Raw genomic sequence first — 22,219 nt, 5'->3', positions numbered from 1 at the left:
TTTTTCTGAATGATGGTTGTTCTTTAGTTTAATTGTAATTTTCATGTGGTTGTGGGAGGAGAAAAGTACCATATTTACCTATGCTGCCATCTTGACCTAAAGTCCATTAATAATTAGATTATTTTGCTTTTTGATATCACCACATTGATACCTTTATTGTTAAGAAATTTTGTTCTATTTGGGGGATAAACATCTATCTTTAAAATTCTTTTCTTTCCCTTCCATCCATGATATGAAGGTAAATTAGAAAATGCTTTCAAATTCTTCTTACGAAAGAAGAATTGCCACAGATGCTCTTCAATATCTTGTTCCTCTAAATTGTTGTCTGAGGACTTGCTACATGAGAATCACCTTGGGTGTTAAAGACAAAAATGCCTAAGACATGTTCTCTACTAAGCTTACTTCAGCAACTGTGGCCCAGGCATCTTATACTGAAACTAGAGGCCCAATGCATAAAATTTATGCACAAGGTGGGGGGCTTAGCTTAGCCTATGCCCTCTTGCAGTCTGGGAGCTCTCATGGAATGTCCAACTGCTGGCTTAGGTCCAGGGAGTGGGCCTCAGCCAGCAGGAGGACATCTTTAGCATGGCCAAGAGGTGGGAGAGGCTCCTGCCACCATGGCTAAGCTCTCCAGCATTAGCCCAGCTTCTGGCTGAGTAGTGCTCCCCCTATGGGAGCATACTCACCACCAAAGGGCAGCTTCTGCATTGAACATCTGCCCTCTGGTGGTCAGTGTGCGTCATAGTGACCGGTCATTCTGCTGTCAGTCAACTTGCATGTTAGCTTTTTATTATATAATATCCAATTTTATATAATAAATATTTATTATACATTTATTTCCCCACATGATGCACATCATGTCTTGAGAACCACTACTCTAGTGGTGAGAATATTGTATTATATGCTAGTTGTAGGTTAAAGTATTTAAACCTGGAGACTATTAGACTTAGGCAGGCCACATAAGCTAACCTAAGCCTGGGTCACTTCACTCAAATCTATGAAAATGAAACTTAAGACCAACCAATCAAAAAGAGTTAACATGCCTTTCCCAAATAAGGCAACTGCAGGAGCTATAGCCAGTCAAATAATTTCTTTGCATTGCTTTGCTTCACTTCAGTGTCTACTCTATAAAAACCTTGCCACTAGCTCTTGTTGGTGAAGCACTCCTAACCACTTCTCTATTCAAATTAAGGTATGATCAAAGAAAATCTTAAAAAATATATTAATGTGCTTCAGTTCATCTTTTAACAATGTCCATACACAATTACATGTGTTTGATAGCATTCTATTTCCCAAGTGATAGCTGGCTGCAACTTTAACTGGGATTTACTTGTCTCTCTCTAGGCTATGTGGCTGATGTTGCAGAATGACGAGCCAGAGGATTTTGTCATAGCTACTGGAGAAGTCCATAGTGTCCGGGAATTTGTAGAGAAGTCATTTTTGCATATTGGAAAAACCATTGTGTAAGTATACCTGAGGCTGATTTTAGGTCATTCATCAAATATTTTCTGGCAGGTTTGTATATATGCTTGTTATTCTACCTTGGTTTTGTGTTTTTCTCTTTTTATTCTCTTGTAAAGCAATGTAGGGAGTTTTAGCATGGATCAGGGACTTTCTTATTTATCACATATTCAACTCTACTTATTTGAAGTGTTTGTCACTATTTGAACAATCTTTTCAAAATTTCTTTTATTTTTTTTATATTTTAAATAGTTTTACTTTTGAAAGACTTTAATTTTTTATTATATTTTATACTAGAGACCTGGTGCACAAAATTTGTGCATGCGGTGGGGGGGTGTCCCTCAGCCCAGCCTGCACCCTCTCCGATCTGGGATCCCTCTCACAATCCAGGACTGCTGGCTCCTAACTGCTCACCTACCTGCCTTCCTGATTGTCCCAACTGCTTCTGCCTGCCAGCCTGATCACCTCCTAACCACTCCCATGCCAGCCTGATTGATGTCTAACTGCTCCCCTGTCAGCCTGTTTGCCCCCAACTTCCCTTTGCTGGCCTGGTCATCCCTAACTGCCCTCCCCTGCAGAGTTGATCGCCTCCAACTGCCCTCCTTTGCAGGCCTGGTGCCTCCCATGCTGGCCATCTTGTGGTGGTTATCTTGTGTTCACATGGGGACAGCCATCTTGTGTGTTGGAGTGATGGTCAATCTGCATATTACTCTTTTATTAGATAGGATAGAGGCCTGGTGCATAGGTGGGGGCCAGCAGGTTTGCCCTGAAGGCTGTCCCTGATCAGGGTGGGGGTTCTCTTGGGGTGTGGGGTGGCCTGGGCGAGGGTCCTGTGGTACTTTGCAGGCTGGCCACACCCCCTGGTGACCCAAGCGGAGGCCCTGGTATCTGAAATTTATTTACCTTCTATAATTGAAACTTTGTAGCCTGGAACAGGGTGAAGTCTCCTGCTTGCTCCAGGGCTGCAGCCATTTTAGTTTGTATTTGTTTACCTTCTATAATTGAAACTTTGTATCTTTGAGTGGAGGCCTGGGCTGGCCAGGGTGTGTGGAAAGCTTGGCTTCCTCTAATGCCAGGGAAACCTAAGTCTCTCATCTGCTCTCTCTGGCTGTAGCCATGTTGGTTGGGGTTAATTTGCATACTCACTCTGATTGGCTGGTGAGCGTGACTTGTGGTGTAGCAGAGTGATGGTTAATTTGCATATTATTCTTTTATTATGCAGGATATGGTATACTATGATATTACTGTAGCTAATTGTACTCTTACCTGTCAATATGATAATATTACACAATCTTTTTTTTAATACTTTCTATTTACATTTTAAAACTAGAAGCCCAGTGCACAAATTCAGTGCTGGCAATTTCGGCCAATTGGAGCTGGCCAGCTGGAAGGAGGGACTTCAGGATGTTGACCAGCTGTGGGAGGTTTGCTGTGGGAGCACACTGACCACCAGGGGGCAGGTACTGCATTAAGCATCTGCCCCCTGGTGGTCAGTGCATTGTCATAGTGACCGGTTGATCAGTAGAGCAGTCAACCAGTCATAATTGTCACTTATGCTTTCGCATATGTAGATTTTTAAACCCATTGAAAACTTAAAGAAAACTTTCAATGCATTACAAACAATCTTCTTTTCTCTGAACCATTGAGAGTAACTTGCCAGCCTGGTGCCCCATCACACAGGACTTTTGTGTTTATTTCCCATAAACGCAGGCACTTTCTCACATAAATGTAATACAAACATTAAAATCGGGAAATTCACTATAATAAACTGCTACCAACTAAACATCATATCTGATTGGAGTTTTGCCAATTGAGTGAATCCTACACTGTACAGGGTTGGGCAAAAGAGGGTTTACAGTCGTGAATACATGAAACAGAGTTTATTCTTATATTAGTATTTCTTAGTTATTGTATTATAAACCTATTTTTGCATATGAAAATGGCCTAGTTTATACTCATTTACTACATTCACTTGTTGCATTAGAAAATTTTGAAGGCAGATTTCTGTTGGAATAGTTGAAAAATTTGTGGGAAACAGTATACATGGGAGATTGGAAGATTCTTTTGTGTCAAATTTTTTACTATGGTAAAATATATATATAACAAAATTTATCATTTTAAACATTTTTAATAAGTGTTTTATTTTTTAATTACACTTAAAATTTAATTTTATATTAATGTCAGGTGTACAACATAATGATAGACATTTATATAATTTTAAAAAGTTACCCCTGATAAGTTTAGTGCATGTCTGACACAGTATATTGTTATTACAATATTATTGACTAAATTCCCTTTATTTTACATCCCCATGATTGTTTTTATAACTAACAATTTGTACTTCTTAATCCCCTTCACCTTTTCCACCCATCTCTCCAACTCTTCGCATCTGGCAACCATCACTTTGTTCTCTGTAATTATGAATTTTTTTGTTTGTTTGTTTCTTCATTCATTTTGTTTTTTAGGTTTCACATAAGCTTATATGGTATTTGTCTTTCTCTGTCTGACTTATTTCATTTTACATAATACCCTTTAGGTCCTCCATCCATGTTGTCACAAATGGTAATATTACATTTTTATGGCTGACTCATAGTCATTTTATATGTATATCACTTCTTTATTCAGTGCTCTTTCAGTGGGTACTTAAGTTGTTTCCATATCTTGGCTAGTGTAAATAATACTACAGTGAACATAGGAATACATATCTCTTTTCAAATTAGTGTTTTGGATGTCTTTAGATAAATACTCAGAATTGGAATTGCTGGGTCATATGTTAGTTCTATTTTTAATTTTTTAAGGAACCTCTGTGGTGTTTTCCATACCACTGCACCAATTTATAATCCCACCAACAGTGCATGAAGCTTACCTTTTCTCCACTTCCTAACCAACACTTAATGTTTCATGATTTATTGATAATATCCATTCTGACAGATGTGAGGTGGTTTTAGCATACATTTCTTTGATGATTAGTAAAGTTGAGCATCTTTTCAGGTATAGGCCCTCTTTAGAGAAGTGTCTATTCAGGTTCTCTGCTCATTTTTAAATCAGATTGTGGGTTTTTTTGGTGTTAAGTTGTATGAGTTTCTTATATACGTTATATCCTTATCAGATGTATCATTAACAAATATCTTCTCCCACTCAGTAGGTTATCTTAGTGTTTTGTTGATGTTTTCCTCCCATATTCAAAAAGTTTTTAATGTGATGTAATTCCATTTGGATTTTTTGTTTTTGTTTTTGTTTTGTTTCGTTGTTTCCCTTGCCTGAGGAGAGTTTTCAAAATATATATATAACATTGCTAAGAGCAATGTTAAAAAGTGTTTATTGACTTTGTTTTCTTCTAAGAGTTTTATGATTTCAGGCCTTCTATTTAAATCTTTAATTCATTGTGAATTTATTCTTGTATATTGTATGAGAAAGTTTTATTTTATAACATGTATCTCTCTAATTTTCCCAGTACCTTTTATTGAATAGACGGTCCTTACCCCATTGTATATTCTTGCCTCCTTTGTCATAGATTAATTGATCATGTAGGCATGAGTTTATTTCTACACTGCCTATTCTGTTCCACTGTCTATTCTATGCCTGTTTTTAATTTAGTATCATACTGTTTCGATTACTGTAGTATAGTTTGCTATCAGATAGTGTTATGCCTCCAACTTTGTTCTTCTTTCTCAAGATTGCTGTGGGTATTCAGGGTCTTTTGTGATTCCCTGTGAATTTTAGGATTATTAGCTCTAGTTCTAAGTAAAGTGTCATTGGTATCTTGATAGGGATTACATTGAATCTATGGATTGCTTTCAGTTTTGTGGACATTTTAATGGTGTAATTCTTACAATTCAAGAGCATGGTTTATTCTTCAATTTATTTGTATCTACTTCAGTTTCTTCTTCATTGTCTTATAATTTTCCAAGTACAAAGATCATTTGCTTCAGCAGTTAAACTCATTCCTAGGTATTTTTTATGCAATTTTAAGTGGGATTGTTTTCTTAATTTTCTTTCCGATAGTTCCTTGTTGTTTTTATAAAATGCAATCAAGTTGTGGATTTTAATTTAATTATCTATCCTTGCTACTTTACTGAATTAATTTATTAGTTCTAATAGTTTTTTTGGTGGAGTCGTTAGTGTTGTCTCTGTTATTATGTCATTTGCAAAAAAAAAAAAAAAAAAACAATGACAGATTTATTTCTATTCCAGTTTGGATGAATTTTCTTTTTTTTTTTAATATACATTTTATTGATTTTTCATAGAAAGGAAAAGAGAGGGATAGAGAGTTAGAAATATCAATGAGAGAGAATCATCAATCAGCTGCCTCTTGCACACCCCCCATTGGGGATGTGCCCGCAACCAAGGTACATGCCCTTGACTGGAATCGAACCCGGGACCTTTCAGTGCGCAGGTCGACGCTCTGTCCACTGAGCCAAACCAGTCCCAGCTGGATGAATTTTCTTTATTTTCTTCTTTGATTGCTGTAACAAGGACTTCCAATACTATGTTAAATATAAGTGGTAAAAGTCGACATTCTTGACTTGTTACTGATCGTTAAAAACAAGTGCTCTTAACTTCACCATTGAGTATGAAGTTAGTTGTGGCTTTGACATATGTTACCTTTATTATGTTGAGGTACATTCCCTCTATCCCCACGTTGCTGAGATTTTTTTAAATCATAAATTAATAATTTGTGTATAAGTGTTTGTTCTTCTTTGAATGTTTGGTGAAATTCAGCTGTGAAGACTAGGACTTTTGTTTCTTGGGAGATTTTTGGTTACTGATTGAAATTTATTAGTAATTATTAATCTGCTCACATTTTCTTCTTCATTCAGCCTGAGAAGATTATATATTTATAGGATTTTTTTTCCATGTTACATTTGTTAGCATGTAATTGTTCATAGTATTTCCTTATAATTTTTATATTTATGTGGTGTCAGTTGTCACTTATGCTCTTTCACTTGTGTCATTTCTCTGTATATATATTTTTTATAAATCTGGTTAAATGCTTATCAATTACATTCATCTTTTCAAAGAACCAGCTGTTTGTTTCATTCATCTTTTGTATTTTTTTTAAGTCTATTTTGTTTCTTTCTGTTCTGACCTGTAGTATTTTATACCTTCTACTCACTCTTGGCTTTTCTTTAAAAAAAAAAAAAAAAAAATTAAGTGTAATATTAGGTCTAGTAATAATTAATGTCGTTTTCTAATACTTTTTTTAAATCGAATTTATTTAAACAATACAACAAAATTTAATCAACAGTATAGTTGCCGTTGTTTTCTACTACTTGTGCCCAACGCTCAGGAAGCATTTTAATCCCTCTGTTGTAAAATTCTTGTGATTTTGATGCAAAAAAATCGGTCAATGCATTTTTGAGGCATTCTTCATTATTAACTTTTTTTCCAAGAAGAAAGTTTTGCAAAGAACGAAACAAATGGTAATCGGAAGGGGCAATATCAGGAGAATATGCAGGTTGAGGGAGAACTTCCCATTCCAACTGGCGCAGTTTTTCAGCAGTGATTCTTGCAGTATGTGGTCGTGCATTATCGTGGTGAAGAATTACGCCCTTCCGATTAATCAGTGCGGGTTCTTTTTCTCTTAAAGCTTGGGCTAACCTTTCCAATTGGGCACTATACACTGCACTTGTAATGGTTTGGTTAGATGGTAAAAGTTCATAATGAAGAATTCCTTTAAAATTCCACCAAACACACAACATCACTTTTTTCGCATGCAAGTCAGGTTTTGGCGTGGGCTGCGGAGCCTCATTTTTGTCCAACCATTGAGGCTGCCTTTTCAAATTAACATACAGCACCCATTCTTCATCTCCGGTAACAATTTGCTCTAAAAACGGCAAACGGTTTTGACGAGAGAGGAGCGAACTGCAAATTGTGACTCTTTGATTACGGTTGTTGTCGGTCAACTCATGAGGAACCCATTTTCCAAACTTTTGGACTTTGCCAAGTGCACGCAATTGATTGGAAATTGTTTTTTGTGAACAATTTAAAGTTGTCGCAAGCTCTTGTTGGGTAATTTGAGGATTTTGCACCAAAAGAGCTTGAAGAGCTTCTTGATCAAAATTGGACACACGGCCTCAACCACTCTTGTCATCTAACGAAAAATTTCCCTCGCGAAATTTCTCAAACCAACGCTGGCATTTTCTGGCGCTAACTGCATCTTGACCAAGAGCACTACAGATGTTTTTTGCAGCATCACTTGCTTTTCTTCCTAATTGGAACTCGTAAAGCATGCAGTGCCGAATATATGCTCTTCATCCGCCATCTTCTTAGCCCTAGTTTTGCAACAAAAACCAAACCAAACACAAACTTTTTCAAGCAAAACTTGTTAATTGCACTTCACACGTTCTGTAGATACCACGTGTTTGAAGGTTATGTCAATACAAGTCAACGCCAAGCAAGATTTTAAACGAATGTTTAAAAACGACATTAATTAGATTATTTGGGTTATTTGTTGTTTCTTCCGATACACCTGTATGGCTATTAATTTTTCTCTTTGGCTGTGTCCTTGTGTCTTAATTTTCACTTGTCTCAAGGGATCATTTGATATCTCCTTGAACTCATTATTAATCCATTCATTGTTGAATAGTGTGTTATTTATGTTTGTGTGTTTTTAGTTTTGTTATTGGAATTGATTTTTAGCATCATAACATTGTTTGGAAAAGATGCTTGAAATTATTTCAATCTTCTTAAATCTGTTGAGAGTTGTTTTGTGGCTTTACACATGGTGTATCATGGAAAACATTCAGTGTGTGCTTGAAAAGAATGCTTGTTCTGCTGCTTTGGGGTGAAATGTCCTAAAATATTGATTAAATCTTTCTTGTCTAAAATGTCATTTAAGGCTATTATTTACTTACTAGAGGCCTGGTACACGAATTCATGCATGGGTGGGGTCCAGCCAACCCCCAACCCCCATTTGAGCGGGGGAGGGGCTGCAGGTGGTTGGACAGCTGGCTGCAGCCCCTGTCAAACTCCTGGTAGAGGGGGAAATTTCCATATTAGCCTTTTATTATGCAGGATTGATTTTTTTGTCTGTATGATCTATATATTGATGTCAATGGGTGTTAAAGTCTCTTATTAATACTGTGTTACTGTGGATCCTTCCCTTTACTATTGCCAATATTTGCTTTATATATTTACATACCCTTATATTGGATGTTTACAATGGTTATATCCTCTTTTGGGAAAAATGACTTTATCATTAAGAAATGTCCTCCTGTGTATCCTATTATAACCTTTGTTTTAAAGTCTATTTTTTTCTATTTTATTACAGCTTTCTTTCCTTTCCATTTGCATGAGATATCTTTTTTTTTTTTTATCCCTTTATTTTCCGTCTGTGTGTATCTTTCTATCTGAAGTTAGTCTCTTATAGGCTGCATATATATGGGTCTTGTTTTCTTATCAATTCAGCCACCTATGTTTTTAGATTGGAGCATTCAATTCACTTATCTAAAGTAATTATTGATAGGTATGTAGCAATTGCCATTTTATCACTTATATTTTTACCTCTCTTCTTAAAGATACCTTTAACATTTCTTATTATACTGGTTTGATGATGATAAACTCCCTTAGCTTTTTCTTATCTTGGAAGCTCTTTTATCTCTCCATCAATTCTAAATGACAGCCTTACTGAATAGAGTAGTCTTGGTTGTGTAGGTCCTTGATTTTTACCAATTTGAATGTTTTATGTAAATCCTTTCTGGCCTGCAAGGTTTCTGTTGAGAAACCAACTTACAGTCATATGGAAGTAGGTAACTAACTGCTTTTCTCTTACTGCTTTTACGATTCTTTCTTTGTCTTTAACCTTTGGCATTTTGGTTATGATGTGTTTTATGTGAGACTCTTTGGGTTCATCTTGTTTGGGAAGCTGTACTTTCTGGTGTTATATGTTTACTTCCTTCATTAAGTTAGGAAACTTTTCAGTTACTATTTCTTTAAATGAGTTTTCAATCTCTTTCTTCTTCTTTTTCTGGTATCTCTGTGATGTAAATGTTGTTATACTTGATGTTGCCCCAGAGGTCCCCTAGACTATCCTCACTTTATAATTTGTTTTTCTTTTTGCTGCCTTGTCTTCCAAATCAGAGTCAATCCTCTACTTTAACTAATTTTCTTTTTATTCCCTCTAATGTATTCTTCATTTCAGTTATTGTATTCTTCATTTCTGACTGGTTCTTTTTTATGGTTTCTATCTCTTTGTTGAAGTTCTCAAGGACATCATCTACTCTTACCTTAAATTTAGTGAGTGTTCTTATAACCAGTGTTTTCAACTCTGTATCTGGTAGATTGCTTGCCTCCATTTGGTTTCATTATTTTTCTGGTGTTTTGTCTTATTCTGTGGGACTCAGTGGCACAGTCTCCCTAGTCTCCTGAGCCAGGTGCTCCAGGGTATCCCTTGTGTGGTTTATTGTGACTTCTTGTTTTATTTGAACCTTGGTTGCTGTTGGAACATCAGTGGGTGGGATTCATTAACCAGCTGTGAGGATTTTCTGTGACTACAGCAGACAAGCTGTTAGACAGGGGCTCACACCATAGAGTGTGATTCACTTTGCAGGACTCTGGTGTTTGCTAAGTCCATCCTTTGGCTGTGTTGTATGTGCCATTAATTGGGTGATGCTCTGGTGTGATCTGAACCTGGCCATTGAGTTTGTTAGTTTTGGGGTCTCTTGGTATCCACTGCACTGCATGTCAAGGTCAGTTCCTGCCAGGGCCTGGCTCAGGACCACCTGGTGGGACCTACAAAGTGTTATGCTGGCTTGGAGCTGCCTTCTAGAGACTGTGCCTCAAACTGCGTCCAGCTACCATGATTATGGGGGCTTACAGCTGTTTAGCAAAGAATGCATGGCACATAGAGGCCAGTCACTGCTTTTTAAGGGCTGTGGTCCTTTGAGAATTTTAAGGAAGTCCACAGTATAGGGTGAAACTAACTGTGTGTAACAGACCCTAAAAGAGTTGGATGGGATAGGGTCTCAAGAAATCACCAGGGTGGGCAATCACTAGGTTATTGGAAACTGTTAAGTTCCAAAAATTGTGATGGATGAATATATAAATTCTTATTTCTTAATGAAATATTCATGCTAATAAAATAAACACTTTAGCATAATGAAAGTATTTACTGGTATTTTAGGAAGGAGAGAAAAGTATTTATTGGTATATTAGGAAGGAGAGAAAACTGCATGAGCATTTTTTCTCATCAGAATTCTTTTGTTCTTCAGGGACTGAAATTGGACTTCCATTGGCCTCAGGGGAGATCTGGGATCTGGAACTCTGTCATTCTTTCCTACCTTTTTGGCTCTACTGCTCTTGCAATGCGATCTACATTCCTTTAGCATGTCCCTGTGACAGAGCATGACGTTGATAGTGTTTCTGAGGACACCCCTAACACAGTCAAAGAGGACCACAACCCTTTTTGATAGCTATCCACTTAAGAGAAATCCTAAGGAAGGATCCTAGCTGTCCCCACTGGGTCCCATGATCACTTCTAGACCAATCACTGAAACCAGGGCATGGGGCATGCTTTGAGGCATGTCCTGTTGTCAGGGAGAGAGAATTCTATGTTTGGAAGAAACAGGGGCCTCCACCAACATGGGAATATTATTTCTCAAGTAAAGGCAAAAAAGTGGTACTAGGTAGACAAAATAATATGTTCACTTTAGCCAAGAGTATTCCATGTGCTGCACACCCATTCAGTTTCATTTCAGGGCAGGTGATACTGTTCATGGAGGAAGAAGGAGATATAGTCAAGTACCCTCCAAGGTTGCTCAGCAGTGAGTGGTAGAGCCAGGGTCTATGACTGCATTTCTCTGAAATAAAAGGCTTTTTATATTGTACTTCTCATCCTTCAAAAGTTTTGCAAGGAGATGGCATGCATGCAAACAGTGAAGACACCTTATAAGAAAACAACTTGCCCAATTAACCCTGGGCCTGCATGCCTCAGGAAGGAGAAGCCCCAACATAATGCAAAGAGAGCCCAAGATGCTTATCCTTGGCTTTTGAACATCCAAGGCCCAAGTTCTGATGAAAACATGAGATTAGAAGGATCTGTGGAGAATAATTTTCACTACGTGTTGTTTTGGTCTGTCACTGGAAGCATATCCCATCCTGCCCAGTGGCACTGCTCCTAGTTCCAGGAGTCCATCCCGTCCTGGAGCCTTTAGCTACAATAAAGGAGGTGTCCACTAATTCACCAGTGTGTCCTCAGTGCTGACCGCAGCTGGCTTGCAGTGTGTGTTCTATATCTATTCCCTGAGCCCCAATGGAGACTGAAAGGCCGCCTGTCAGAACATCCTTCCACGAGTTTCCAATGTCAACCTAATTTCCCCACTTTAGGTGAGCAGGAACTTCTCTAGCATTGTTCCCTCTCACATGGTGGTGACAGCTCTGGGAAGCCACCGTGCTTCCTATCCCAGGAGCTACTGAGGAGGGATGATAAGGACCTGAGTTGAAACAAAGGCATGGAAATGGAGAAGATAGACTGACCCAAGAAGACAGAACAGGATTTGGTAAACAGTTGGATATAGAGAGTGAAGAACTTGGTTAGTAGAGCCATCAAGTGAGACAGAAAACTTACTTTCCTGCCATCATTTTCACCTGCTGTATTGTATGTGCTTCAAGGAAGGTGAGAGATACTTTCTCTGAACTTATGGACTTGGGCTAACCTCATATTGCATGCCTTTCATATTAGACACACTGGTCAATATCTGAACGTGCTCACTTAAGCTTTTTCAGATCTGTGGTCACTTCTCATTCCTGCTACTGTTTTGAAAATGTTTGTTGTAATTTTCATTGGAAAAGCTTATAAAATGTGTTACCATCTATATACTTAGAATTGGCACAAATATTTGCTCTTGAAGTCTTTGACACCATTTAAGTGATTTTTGCTTTGAATTTTTCAGAAGATAGCACATTCATTTGAATTTGGGTCAGCCCCACATGCAATCCTGGTGAAAGTTAAGATCATGTTTGACAATAAATTCCCAATTGATCATTAGTATTGAGAAGGTGCCTTCATTACCACAGATGTTTTCTTCTAAGAACATTGCAGGGTGTGTGTTTGCTTGTTCAAAGGAGGGTGCATTGTTGATTTTATTTTCCATTAGTGTTTTGTTTTGCTTTTCTCTTTCTCATTAATTAATTACTAAGTCATGTTAAAAGGAAGCACTTTTACAATTAAAGTGATAGTAGCATAAACTAAGCAGGTGAATACTTGTCTTGACTAATTTTCTGTCATTCATCTTGTTAGATTTTGAAAAAAGAGTTGTAAGAGTAGCCGGCAACCGTGTAAGAACGACTGTCTACTGCATGGGGTAGAGCCAGACAAGTGAAATAAGGATCATAGTTTGTGGTACTGTATCTACATTTTCAGTAAAAGCAACAAGGGTAACAATTATTATATATATTAAAAGAAACACTTTAGTGTTTCTAAAGTCTTCCTGGCTGGCATAATGATATTTGTGTTCATTGTATTCTTTCCCTGATAGGGAAATGTTTTGTGATGGGTAGGATTTCTGAGCTTTGGCCTTGGAGGCTCAGAAGAGGGCTGCGAGAAGAGGAAGCAGTATGTGGAGTTTTGCTATGGATTCTGCATTCCTATGGCTGGGCTCAAGGCTGGGCTAGATTGCACATGGGAAAAGCATATCCTTCTAGTCAGGCATTTCTGAGGAACAAATTTACCCATGATGTACTTCTCAGAGTCTTTAGCGGGTAGTTAGGAGAAGGAAATCATGTGGCCATGCATCTCTCTTTTGGGGATTTCACACCTGAAGGTGTGCACAGGTGAACCCAGCATCTCTTCCTTGACAGAGGATCACAGCATCTGTTCTATGGTCTGGGAGCCCCTGATAGCTTCACCTCTCACCTTCCCAGCTTGTTACCTGTTTCCTTGATGTCCCTACCAAGTGAGTGAAATCTAAGCTGCCAAGTGGTTCCCAGACAGTCATCCGCCAGGTAGATCTGACACTGGAGCTAGGAAATCACACTGTGAGAAGCCTGCAGATAGCCTATTCCTAGTACCATGGGAACTTTTTGGAGATACTCTTCGAAAGTATATACTTAACATTTAGTAATAAAAAGATTTGGTGTTTTCATATAAACTTCAATTTACCATTGAAAGAATTTCCCCCCTCCTCACGCCATCCTTTCTTTCTTCCTTGCTTTGTGCCCTCCTTGTTCTCTCTGGAAATTTAAGCCCTACTATCATTTTATATTTATAACTTCTAAGATACTTGGGGTTTTCACCCACAAAAAAAACAAAACAAAATAAAACAAAAACACAGAATATAATGGCCTACAGTGATGTGGCCCTTTCCTAAGGCAGTGGGTTTTGAATTATTAGCTAGTGCAGAATCTAATTTGAGCCTTGATGTCTTCCATGTCTTGGAGGCTGAGGTAGTCCTCACTATGTGCCATGTACAATTGATGTTCTCTGCCCACTTCATTTCTCTCTCAAAGCCAAACTCATCTAAGAGAATGAAAGGCCATTCTCTAGTCTTTGAGTTGCGTGGACTCTAACTGGGTGATGATAAGAACACATTCTTTACAAACATATACAAATAGATTGTGTTATTGTGCAACTCTTTTATATCAGTACTGAGGCAATAGCACCATGATGAAGACTGGAATGGTATCCATAGAAAGGTAGACTTAAACAAGCCACAGTGGGAGTTATGAAGAAGGAGAGTATTCCAACTGGGTGGAATGGCATGAGAAGAGGCATGAAGGCAGGAGTTATTAAACTGTATGTGGGCAGTGGGCAAGCAAGTAAGCTGGGTTAAACCAGCCTGACCACATTGGTGTGCATGAAGAGATAACTACACCTACTGTACCCTCTGCTTCCCCACACTTATTGTCTAGGTCTTAGCTTAGGCATCCTCCTCTGGCTCACACCTTACCTTCAGCCAAGTCCTACTGAGTGTCCTTGCTGGTCTTCTAATAGCACCTTGTCTACCTTCTGCTATTATTAATACACTCCATCGTGGTGGCCACTGGTCTCACAAGTCTAAGGACAAAGACCATGTCTTGCTTACTCATGCCTGTGTCATTGGCTTCGGCGTAGCTTAGTGCCTAGCACTTAGTAGGTACTCAGTACAGATTTGTGGGAGGGAGAAGGAAGGGGGGTGCATAGATAAAGTTGGCCAAATGGGAAGGTACGGACAACAGAAGGCCCTGAACTATGGTTGAGACTCTCATACAGAACTGGAGCACTAGTCCTGAAATCGCCACCTTCCCACCAGAGCCCCTAGTAAGACCTCAATTTTACTCCGTAAAGCAGGAAAAACTCCACTTACATTCTTGAAAGTGGGACATCTCTGCTGAGTTAAAATCTATCAAAATATAGCAGTTCCATAAATACACACCTCTTTGCACCAGTGCTGTCTTTTAGAAAGAATGGTAGGTTTTGTGGATAGAGCACTGTTAGGGGTCCATGAAAAACACAGCACAGAAACACTAGGGCTCATGCAGAAGCTGCCGTGTGTTTGAATCCCTTCCACTGCCATTCTTTGCCAAGGAGAACAACCTTTGGTCTTTTCTTTTTTCAACCATTGAGTTACCGTATTTTTCAGACCATAAGACGCTCCGGACCATAAGACGCACCAGCTTTTAGAGAAGGGAAATGAAGAAAAAAAGATTCTGAAACAAATAGTGTCCTAAAATATTTTATGTGCATTAAAACCCAACATCACAGTCATAAACACATGTAATCAACCCTGTAAAGTAAACAGCAGCATTGAGAACCATTTTAGAGCCAGGCAAGCACACAGAGACCACACAGAGCCAGGCAAGTAAAAAAACTTTTTTTTTAAAGTATATGTGTAGGCTATATTTGGACCATAAGACGCAGGGACTTTTCCCCCCCACTTCTGGGGGGGGGGAAAGTGCGTCTTATGGTCCGAAAAATACGGTAATTATACGAGTCCTTTTTCCTAATAATGAAACATAAGTAGAACTTAAAAGTAGAACCTCTCTAATAGTTTCTCAGTGATCCTGATAGAAAGAAGAAAGCAAGGGAAATATTGGCCAATTGACAACTCTTACAGAAGATGTTTGGGAGGCCTCCCCATAAAATTGACTGTGTCCTCTCTACCCATTCTGCTCATTTCTACCTCGTCTGAACCCTTCTCCATGAGATCTTTTATAAATTGTTCAGCTCCCTAAACTCCTTTTCACCCGACATGGGAACTACAGATTGGACTAGTCACCTGACTCTGAGTTTGGGGATTTGTCAGCTGACATTTACAAAGGGCCCATTGTATGGAAAGAACAGAAGAAAAGTCCCTATTACTCTAGCAAGTAACCTGAATAGTCTTCTACATGAACAGTGTATAATGGATTTAAATTTTAGATTTTTTGTTATAGTTGATTATTTATTAACTGCAATGTAAGAGCCAAAAGCCATAATTTAAAAACAGTTATCATAAAATGAATAAATAAATAAGTAAATAAAGTTATCATTATTAATATTAATGAAATGGAACAAGACTAGGAGCAAATAGAAGCAAAGGAGTTTCCATTCAGTAGTGAGTCAAAAGACCTATACACACCTAAGTTCCATACACACATACACCTTTGCACAATGGTGACTTTTAGAAATTAGAGTAGGTCTTGTGATTCAAACAGTGCTCCCTGAACCTAAAAATTATATCCTGTCCTTCTCTCTCCTATTCCACCCCTCACTTCTTTCTAGGAGCAGAAACTCCTGCCTTCTTAGGAAACTCTGGGTCATCCCTCTCTGCCATCAGTCCTTCTTCACAGCTCCTTCCCATCAGTATCTTGACACTCAAATCCAACCATCTTTTTAAAATGTACCCCCTCCACAAACACTCATTCCCTCCAGACCCTGCCCTTCCCCTTGTCTCTGTTGTGCCAAAATGTACAAAGAGCTGCCTCTCTTCACTGTCTCCCCACTTACCTCCTTCCTTCTTCCCCTCAGGCCATTCTGTCTCTGCTCCAAGGCCTCCATCAAAGCCACCCTCTAAGGGACCCAAACCCGAGGATCCTGTTTCAGTTCCCTCCATCATCTGGTCTCCAAGACCCTTCTCCCTTGGCAAACACCTCTCACCCATTCTCCTGCAGTCTGCAGGGTGCCTGGCTCTTCCCAGTCAGCTCCTTTGTCTGCCCGCAGGGTGACTTCCTCTATGGAGGGTATGGCAGCAGGCATGCCTGTGATTGTTCAGAAGGCAGCGTGGAAGGAGGAGATGGGGGGCAGGAAGCACTGGTTTTCAGGGCAGGTGGGCTGATTAGAAACCCTGAGGCAGAGCTGCAGCTTGGTGGGCAGAGTCCTGGCAGGCAATGTGGAGGGAGCAGTTGGGGAGGGCCTTGGTCAGTCAGCCTTCGGTTTGTAACGCTCTGTAATGTTCTTGATGGTAATGAGTTTCTCCCTCATTGTTAGTTTTGTTTTTCCCAGTTAATTTAGCACATAATTTAAATTCCAATCCTTCTACAGGAATTGTCAGAAAACCCAGCAATTTCCTCCCTTCCATCCTCCCTCCTCTCTGCTACTTGAAAAATTCTGTGGCCCTCTCCACCTGCAAATGTATATATGCTCTTCTGCTTGGTCAGTTGTCCTTGTTTACCTGAAGCTAAGTATTTGCTCTACTCTGTTTTTCTGTTCTCTCTGGAAACCCCATTGCACTCTGTTACACTGGCATTTAGCTCCATGTTTCTAAATAACATTTTTATTGCAGCCTCTTTTTCTTTTCCTTCTCTTGCCCCATCCCTCCTTTCTCTTAATATTCTATTGTCACATTATTTTTTTTCTATTGTTATATTTAAATTTAGGTTAGCTTAGTGTTACATTATCATGACTGATCAATGTTATTCAATCTAGTAAAACCACAATTACATTTTCTTTTCTGAACAGTTGTCATTTTTTTTTTTTACCGAAAAGCTAATAATTGTCATCTTACTTCATTTGCCTTATCTTCTATATATTTATCACTAACTACTCCAAACTCTGCTCCAGCTTGTGAGTTATTCTATCAGTCCTGTCTTTCTGTAGCAGGCCTTGAGGAACTTTTTGGCCTGACCTGCCTTCATATTTGTCTGGAGGGTTCTGTTAGCCATTCTCCTGAGTTGTATTCCCTATTTTCTGGCATCTTTTTAAAAAAATTCCTTTGTTTGTTGAAGCAAAATCTTAATGAAGTTCAAGTCTAATCCCATCCATTATTTTGAGGGGGCTCCCTTTTTGTCTGAAAATGCTCTGATCAATTTTCTTGATTTGTTTTTAGGTAATTATTTGCTCTGCTCTGTTTTTTCTATATTCTCTGGAAAGCCCATTATACTGACCTCTTGAGGCCATCTTCTGATTTTTTATCTTCCTTCTTTTTTCTTTTTTTTTCTTATCTACAGGTTTGATTGTTTTTCTACCTTCTGGGACATTTCCTCAACTATAGCCTTAAAATCTTCTCTTGAACTTTTAATTTCTGAATTGTGTTTAATTTCAAAAATATTTTTAAATTATTTTTTGTTATATAATATCTTGTTTCTTTGATATCTTTCCTTATGTCTCTGAACATATTTATGGTTTTGTTTTGTTTTAAATTATCTTTCTTGATTGTTTTATTTCCTTTAAGTTGCTGTTTTTCAATTTCTTTGTTATGATTTATGTCTTTCGTATCTGTGGTTTTGCTCACATGTCTGTCTGGTAATCTTGGTTTTCTGCTCATGTTTAAAAACTGAATTGAGCCAAAACTGGTTTGGCTCAGTGGATAGAGCGTTGGCCTGCGGACTGAGGGGTCCCAGGTTTGATTCCGGTCAGGGCATGTACCTTGGTTGCGGGCATATCCCCAGTGGCGGTATGTGCAGGAGGCAGCTGATCCATGATTCTCTCTCATCAATGTTTCTAACTCTCTATCCCTCTCCGTTTCTCTCTGTAAAAACTCAATAATATATATATATATTTTTTTTAAAAAAAACTGAATTGGGAATTCCTGAAAACATGGAGATTGTTGACTGTGTCACTATATAGAGACTTGGACATTTAGGTGAAGAACCTCTGACAACTGGAGAAGAGTTTCCAGTCTCCTCCCTGCAAGGAGACAAGCCTGCCAGCCAGCACACTAGGTTGCTAGGCAACTCCCACATATAGTTTACATACTTAATCCTTCCCTGATTTCAGCACGGTGATCCCACCCTTCAATCCTGGGACCTTCTTCTCCAGAAAGGGTGAGGCACTGCCAAGTGCTGTGGTATCTCAGAGGTAACTGGGCATCAGACTGTGTCTCCAGTAGAGCTGTAATCAGCTCACACTTCCTAAAAACTTGGGGGCTCCTGCAGGTGTAAATTAGATTAATTCTTGGCTTTACCACCGCTGGCTTTGGAGTCTGTTTTCTGGGCTCCTGCTAAGTTCTTAAACATTCATTCAGCTGCTGTCCACCTTCCAGGATTTGGTTCCTCTTTTTTCTCCTGTTCTTTTAGCCCTTAAGACTATTCTTTTTTTGAAATAAATCTTGGAAGGTGCAAAAGTGTGTGGAAATGGCCATCTTTATTCAGAACCTAATAATTCTCCAGGACTAGTTATGTCATTTGCTAAATTTTAGCCTCTTGTAATCTATCTTTATATCTGTGTTCTAATGATATAGTGTTTCTTAAAATAATTTCTGAGAGCTTTGTCATTTTCAGGTTGCTATAGGTAGCTGTGTTTTTTCAACTGGATGTTCCCAGTGACTGGTATTCCTTAAAGGGGTCCCTAATTGGAAATCTTAAAAGCCCCCATTCTTGCCTTAATGTGCTTAAGTCTGTTATTCTTTAGATCTTTTTAATGCTTATTAGAAGCCAACAATTTATTTTTTAAATTGAATTATACAGGATTCCTGCTCAGTGAGCTGTTGATCTAAATTAGTGGTTAGCAATCCCTGTTAATTAGTTATATCATTTACTCCCTGTCAAGGTATCATCATTTCATGAACATGGAGCTCTGCTTTGAGTCATAACATTACTTGTTAGGACAAGTTAGCTGCTACCTTCTACTTGTTAATACAAGTGCTTCATATATTGTTGTAACTGAATGGTTTTTGGCCTTTAGCCGAAACTTTTGCTTACTGTCCTCATATAGTGGAAATTAGAAAGTGGTTTTTGCCAACTCAGTCCTGCTTTGAGCCATTTCCTGGTTGCAGTTGATTATTCAATGCAGCTATATTATTCACTGAGGCAGTGCCATGCCCTTATAGATGGTTGGACTGTACATAGCCTTTGCAAAGTGGCAGCCCAGCAGACAGCATTCAGACAGAGAAGGCCTGCATGCTGGGAGCTCATGTGCCCAGGAAACCTCAAACTCAGGTATAACTTGCAGATTCCTTCTTTTAGTCTTTTCCATTTCAGTTACTGTTACAAATGTTACATGTTACCATATGACTGTGGAGCAATCAAAGAGAATCACCAGTAGACAGGGAAATTAATGCTGGTCCAAAGATGCAAGCTGTTGGTGTGAAAGGAGATTTAGTTGAGGGGAAGGCTATACATTAACTCACCCCCTAAAGCAGGGTGAGCAACCTGTGGCCGCCAGGCCAAACCCCACCTGCAGCCTGGTTTTCACTGTCTTCTAAGGAGATTTTTATAGTTCTAGGGTAGGTCTTTTTGTTTTTGTTTTTGTTTTTGTTTTTAGATGCTGCAAAGTAAAAAGAAAGAAAAGGAGGAAGAAGTATAGAAAGCAGAAGGAGAGAAAGGAAGAAAGTTCAACAGAGGCTATGTGTATGTGATCTATAAAGCCTCAAATATTGACGTTTTGGCTCTTTACAGAAACAGTATGCCTCTCCTGATCTAGACACCTTGGCTTAACCTCATCCCTTTCCTGTCCACACACTCCTTCCCCAGTCATGGAATGTTCTCCAAGTTTTCCTAAGGCTTTAGCAACTTAAATATGAAATATGTTCGTGTGTGGTTTCCAAAAAAAATGTAATTATAGATACATCTGAGTCATCAGTTCTCATGTGTGTGACATTTAAGCAAATTTACATAAAGGCTGGCACCCTACCTTATAAAAGAGTAATATGCAAATTAACCATCACTCCGCTCAAGTCACGCCCACCAGCCATGCCCACCAGCCAATCAGAGTGAGTATGTAAATTAACCCCAGCCAAGATGGCTGCAGCCATAGAGAGCAGTTGAAAGGCTTGGGTTTTCCTGGCAATGGAAGCCAAGTTTTCCACATACCCTGGCTGGCCTAGGCCTCCAATCAAGAATACAAAGTTTCACTTATAGAAGATACATGAATCCCAACAGAAATGGCTAACAGCCACAGAGTGAGCAGAAGGCTTGGCTCCGCTCTAGGCTATAAAGTTTCGATTGTAGAAGGTAAATAAATTCCAGATACCAGGGCCACCGCTTGGGTCACCAGGGGGCGTGGCCGGCCTGCAAACTACCACAGGCCTCTCACCCAGGCCACCCCACACTCCAAGGGAACCCCCATCCTGATCCAGGACACCCTGCAGGGCAAACTAGCTGGCCCCCACCCATGCACCAGGCCTCTATCCTATCTAATAAAAGAGTAATATGCAGATTGACCGTCAATCCAACACACAAGCTGGCTGCCCTCATGTGGTCAAAGATCCTGCTCCCATGTAGACATAAGATGGCCACCACAAGATGGCCAGCAGGGAAAGGCAGTTGGGAGACACCAGGCCTGCAAGGGATGCTGTTGAGAGGGACCAGGTCTGCAAGGAAGGGCAGTTGGAGGCGATCAACCCTGCAGGGGAGGGCAGTTAGGGGTGGCCAGGCCAATAGAGGAAGGAAGTTGGAAGCAAACAGGCTGGCAGGGGAGCAGTTAGACATCAATCAGACTGGCATGGAATTAATAAGGTGGTGATCAGGCTGGCAGGCAAAAGGCTCTGAAAGTCACTATTTCCTAATAACATGGTTAACTGCAGCCTGGGCTCCTGTCATTAATGAGCTTACCTACTGCTTCAAGGAAAAGGCTGGGCTGGGCTGGGCTAGGCTGGGCTGGCCTGAGGGATCACACTGTGGCCAAATGCTCCCAAGCAATTAAAGGCTGATTAAGTGTTTATCTTCTTTACAGGTGGGAAGGAAAGAATGAAAATGAAGTGGGCAGATGTAAAGAGACCGGCAAAGTTCATGTGACTGTGGACCTCAAATACTACCGACCAACTGAAGTGGTAAGGTTTCCTGGCCACCCGGTGTGTGGCCACACTTGGCCGCTGTCTGGGAAAATGCTCACTGGATGCCAAAGCCAACCTTCAAGCTCCCCATCAGGCTATTCTGGTGTCTTTTAGTGAGCTTGCTCCAAACCAGAGCCCAGTGAATTGAATTTGAGTTGTTCTCATCACTAAATCCATTGCTTTAAAAAGGAAAGTAGGGGTAAAACACACCTAAGGAATTGGTGAGTATATGGAAACAGAGACTCATATCATATGGCAGTTGTCATTGTGTTAGTCCCCTGCTTTGGTGGCTGACCCCAGGTACCTACAGGATATCTCACTTATAGGGCCCTCCATGGTCTGCAGGGTCTTGAGGTCTGGAAGGCTGCCTGCCTCCTCAGTGCACACTGGCACATGTACACACACAAACGTAAGCCCTAAGTGAACCGCGCAGCTCAACTACTGTCTTTCTTTGATTTGTTTTCTAGACAATATACTGCACTGCTGATTTATGTACTCCTTCCTTCTTATCGATAGTATATTTGATCCATAATTATATTATTACATCTATTATAACTTATTATACTCATTTGTTTACATGTTTTTCTCCCTTTACAAAGTGCAAACTCAGGATAAGAACTTTTTAAAATACTTTTCCACTGTAACAAAGT

The 22,219-nt window shown here is 39.5% G+C and overlaps 1 protein-coding gene across 1 annotated transcript in view; it reads left to right on the top strand.

Annotated features, from left to right (window-relative positions):
* Positions 1-22,219, top strand: part of GMDS (GDP-mannose 4,6-dehydratase) — a 610,549-nt gene that overhangs the window by 496,184 nt on the left and 92,146 nt on the right. Inside the window, exons 8-9 of the mRNA XM_036445071.2 lie at positions 1,345-1,463; positions 21,470-21,566. Of these exons, the coding sequence (XP_036300964.1) occupies positions 1,345-1,463; positions 21,470-21,566 (216 nt within the window). The remainder of the gene's footprint in view (positions 1-1,344; positions 1,464-21,469; positions 21,567-22,219) is intronic.

The sequence above is a fragment of the Pipistrellus kuhlii genome, unplaced genomic scaffold (genome assembly GCF_014108245.1).
Source record: "Pipistrellus kuhlii isolate mPipKuh1 unplaced genomic scaffold, mPipKuh1.p scaffold_m20_p_2, whole genome shotgun sequence".
NCBI classification, from domain to species: domain Eukaryota; kingdom Metazoa; phylum Chordata; class Mammalia; order Chiroptera; family Vespertilionidae; genus Pipistrellus; species Pipistrellus kuhlii.
The sequence above is the reverse complement of the archived record's forward strand: the minus strand, read 5'-3'. Positions and strand labels throughout refer to the sequence as shown.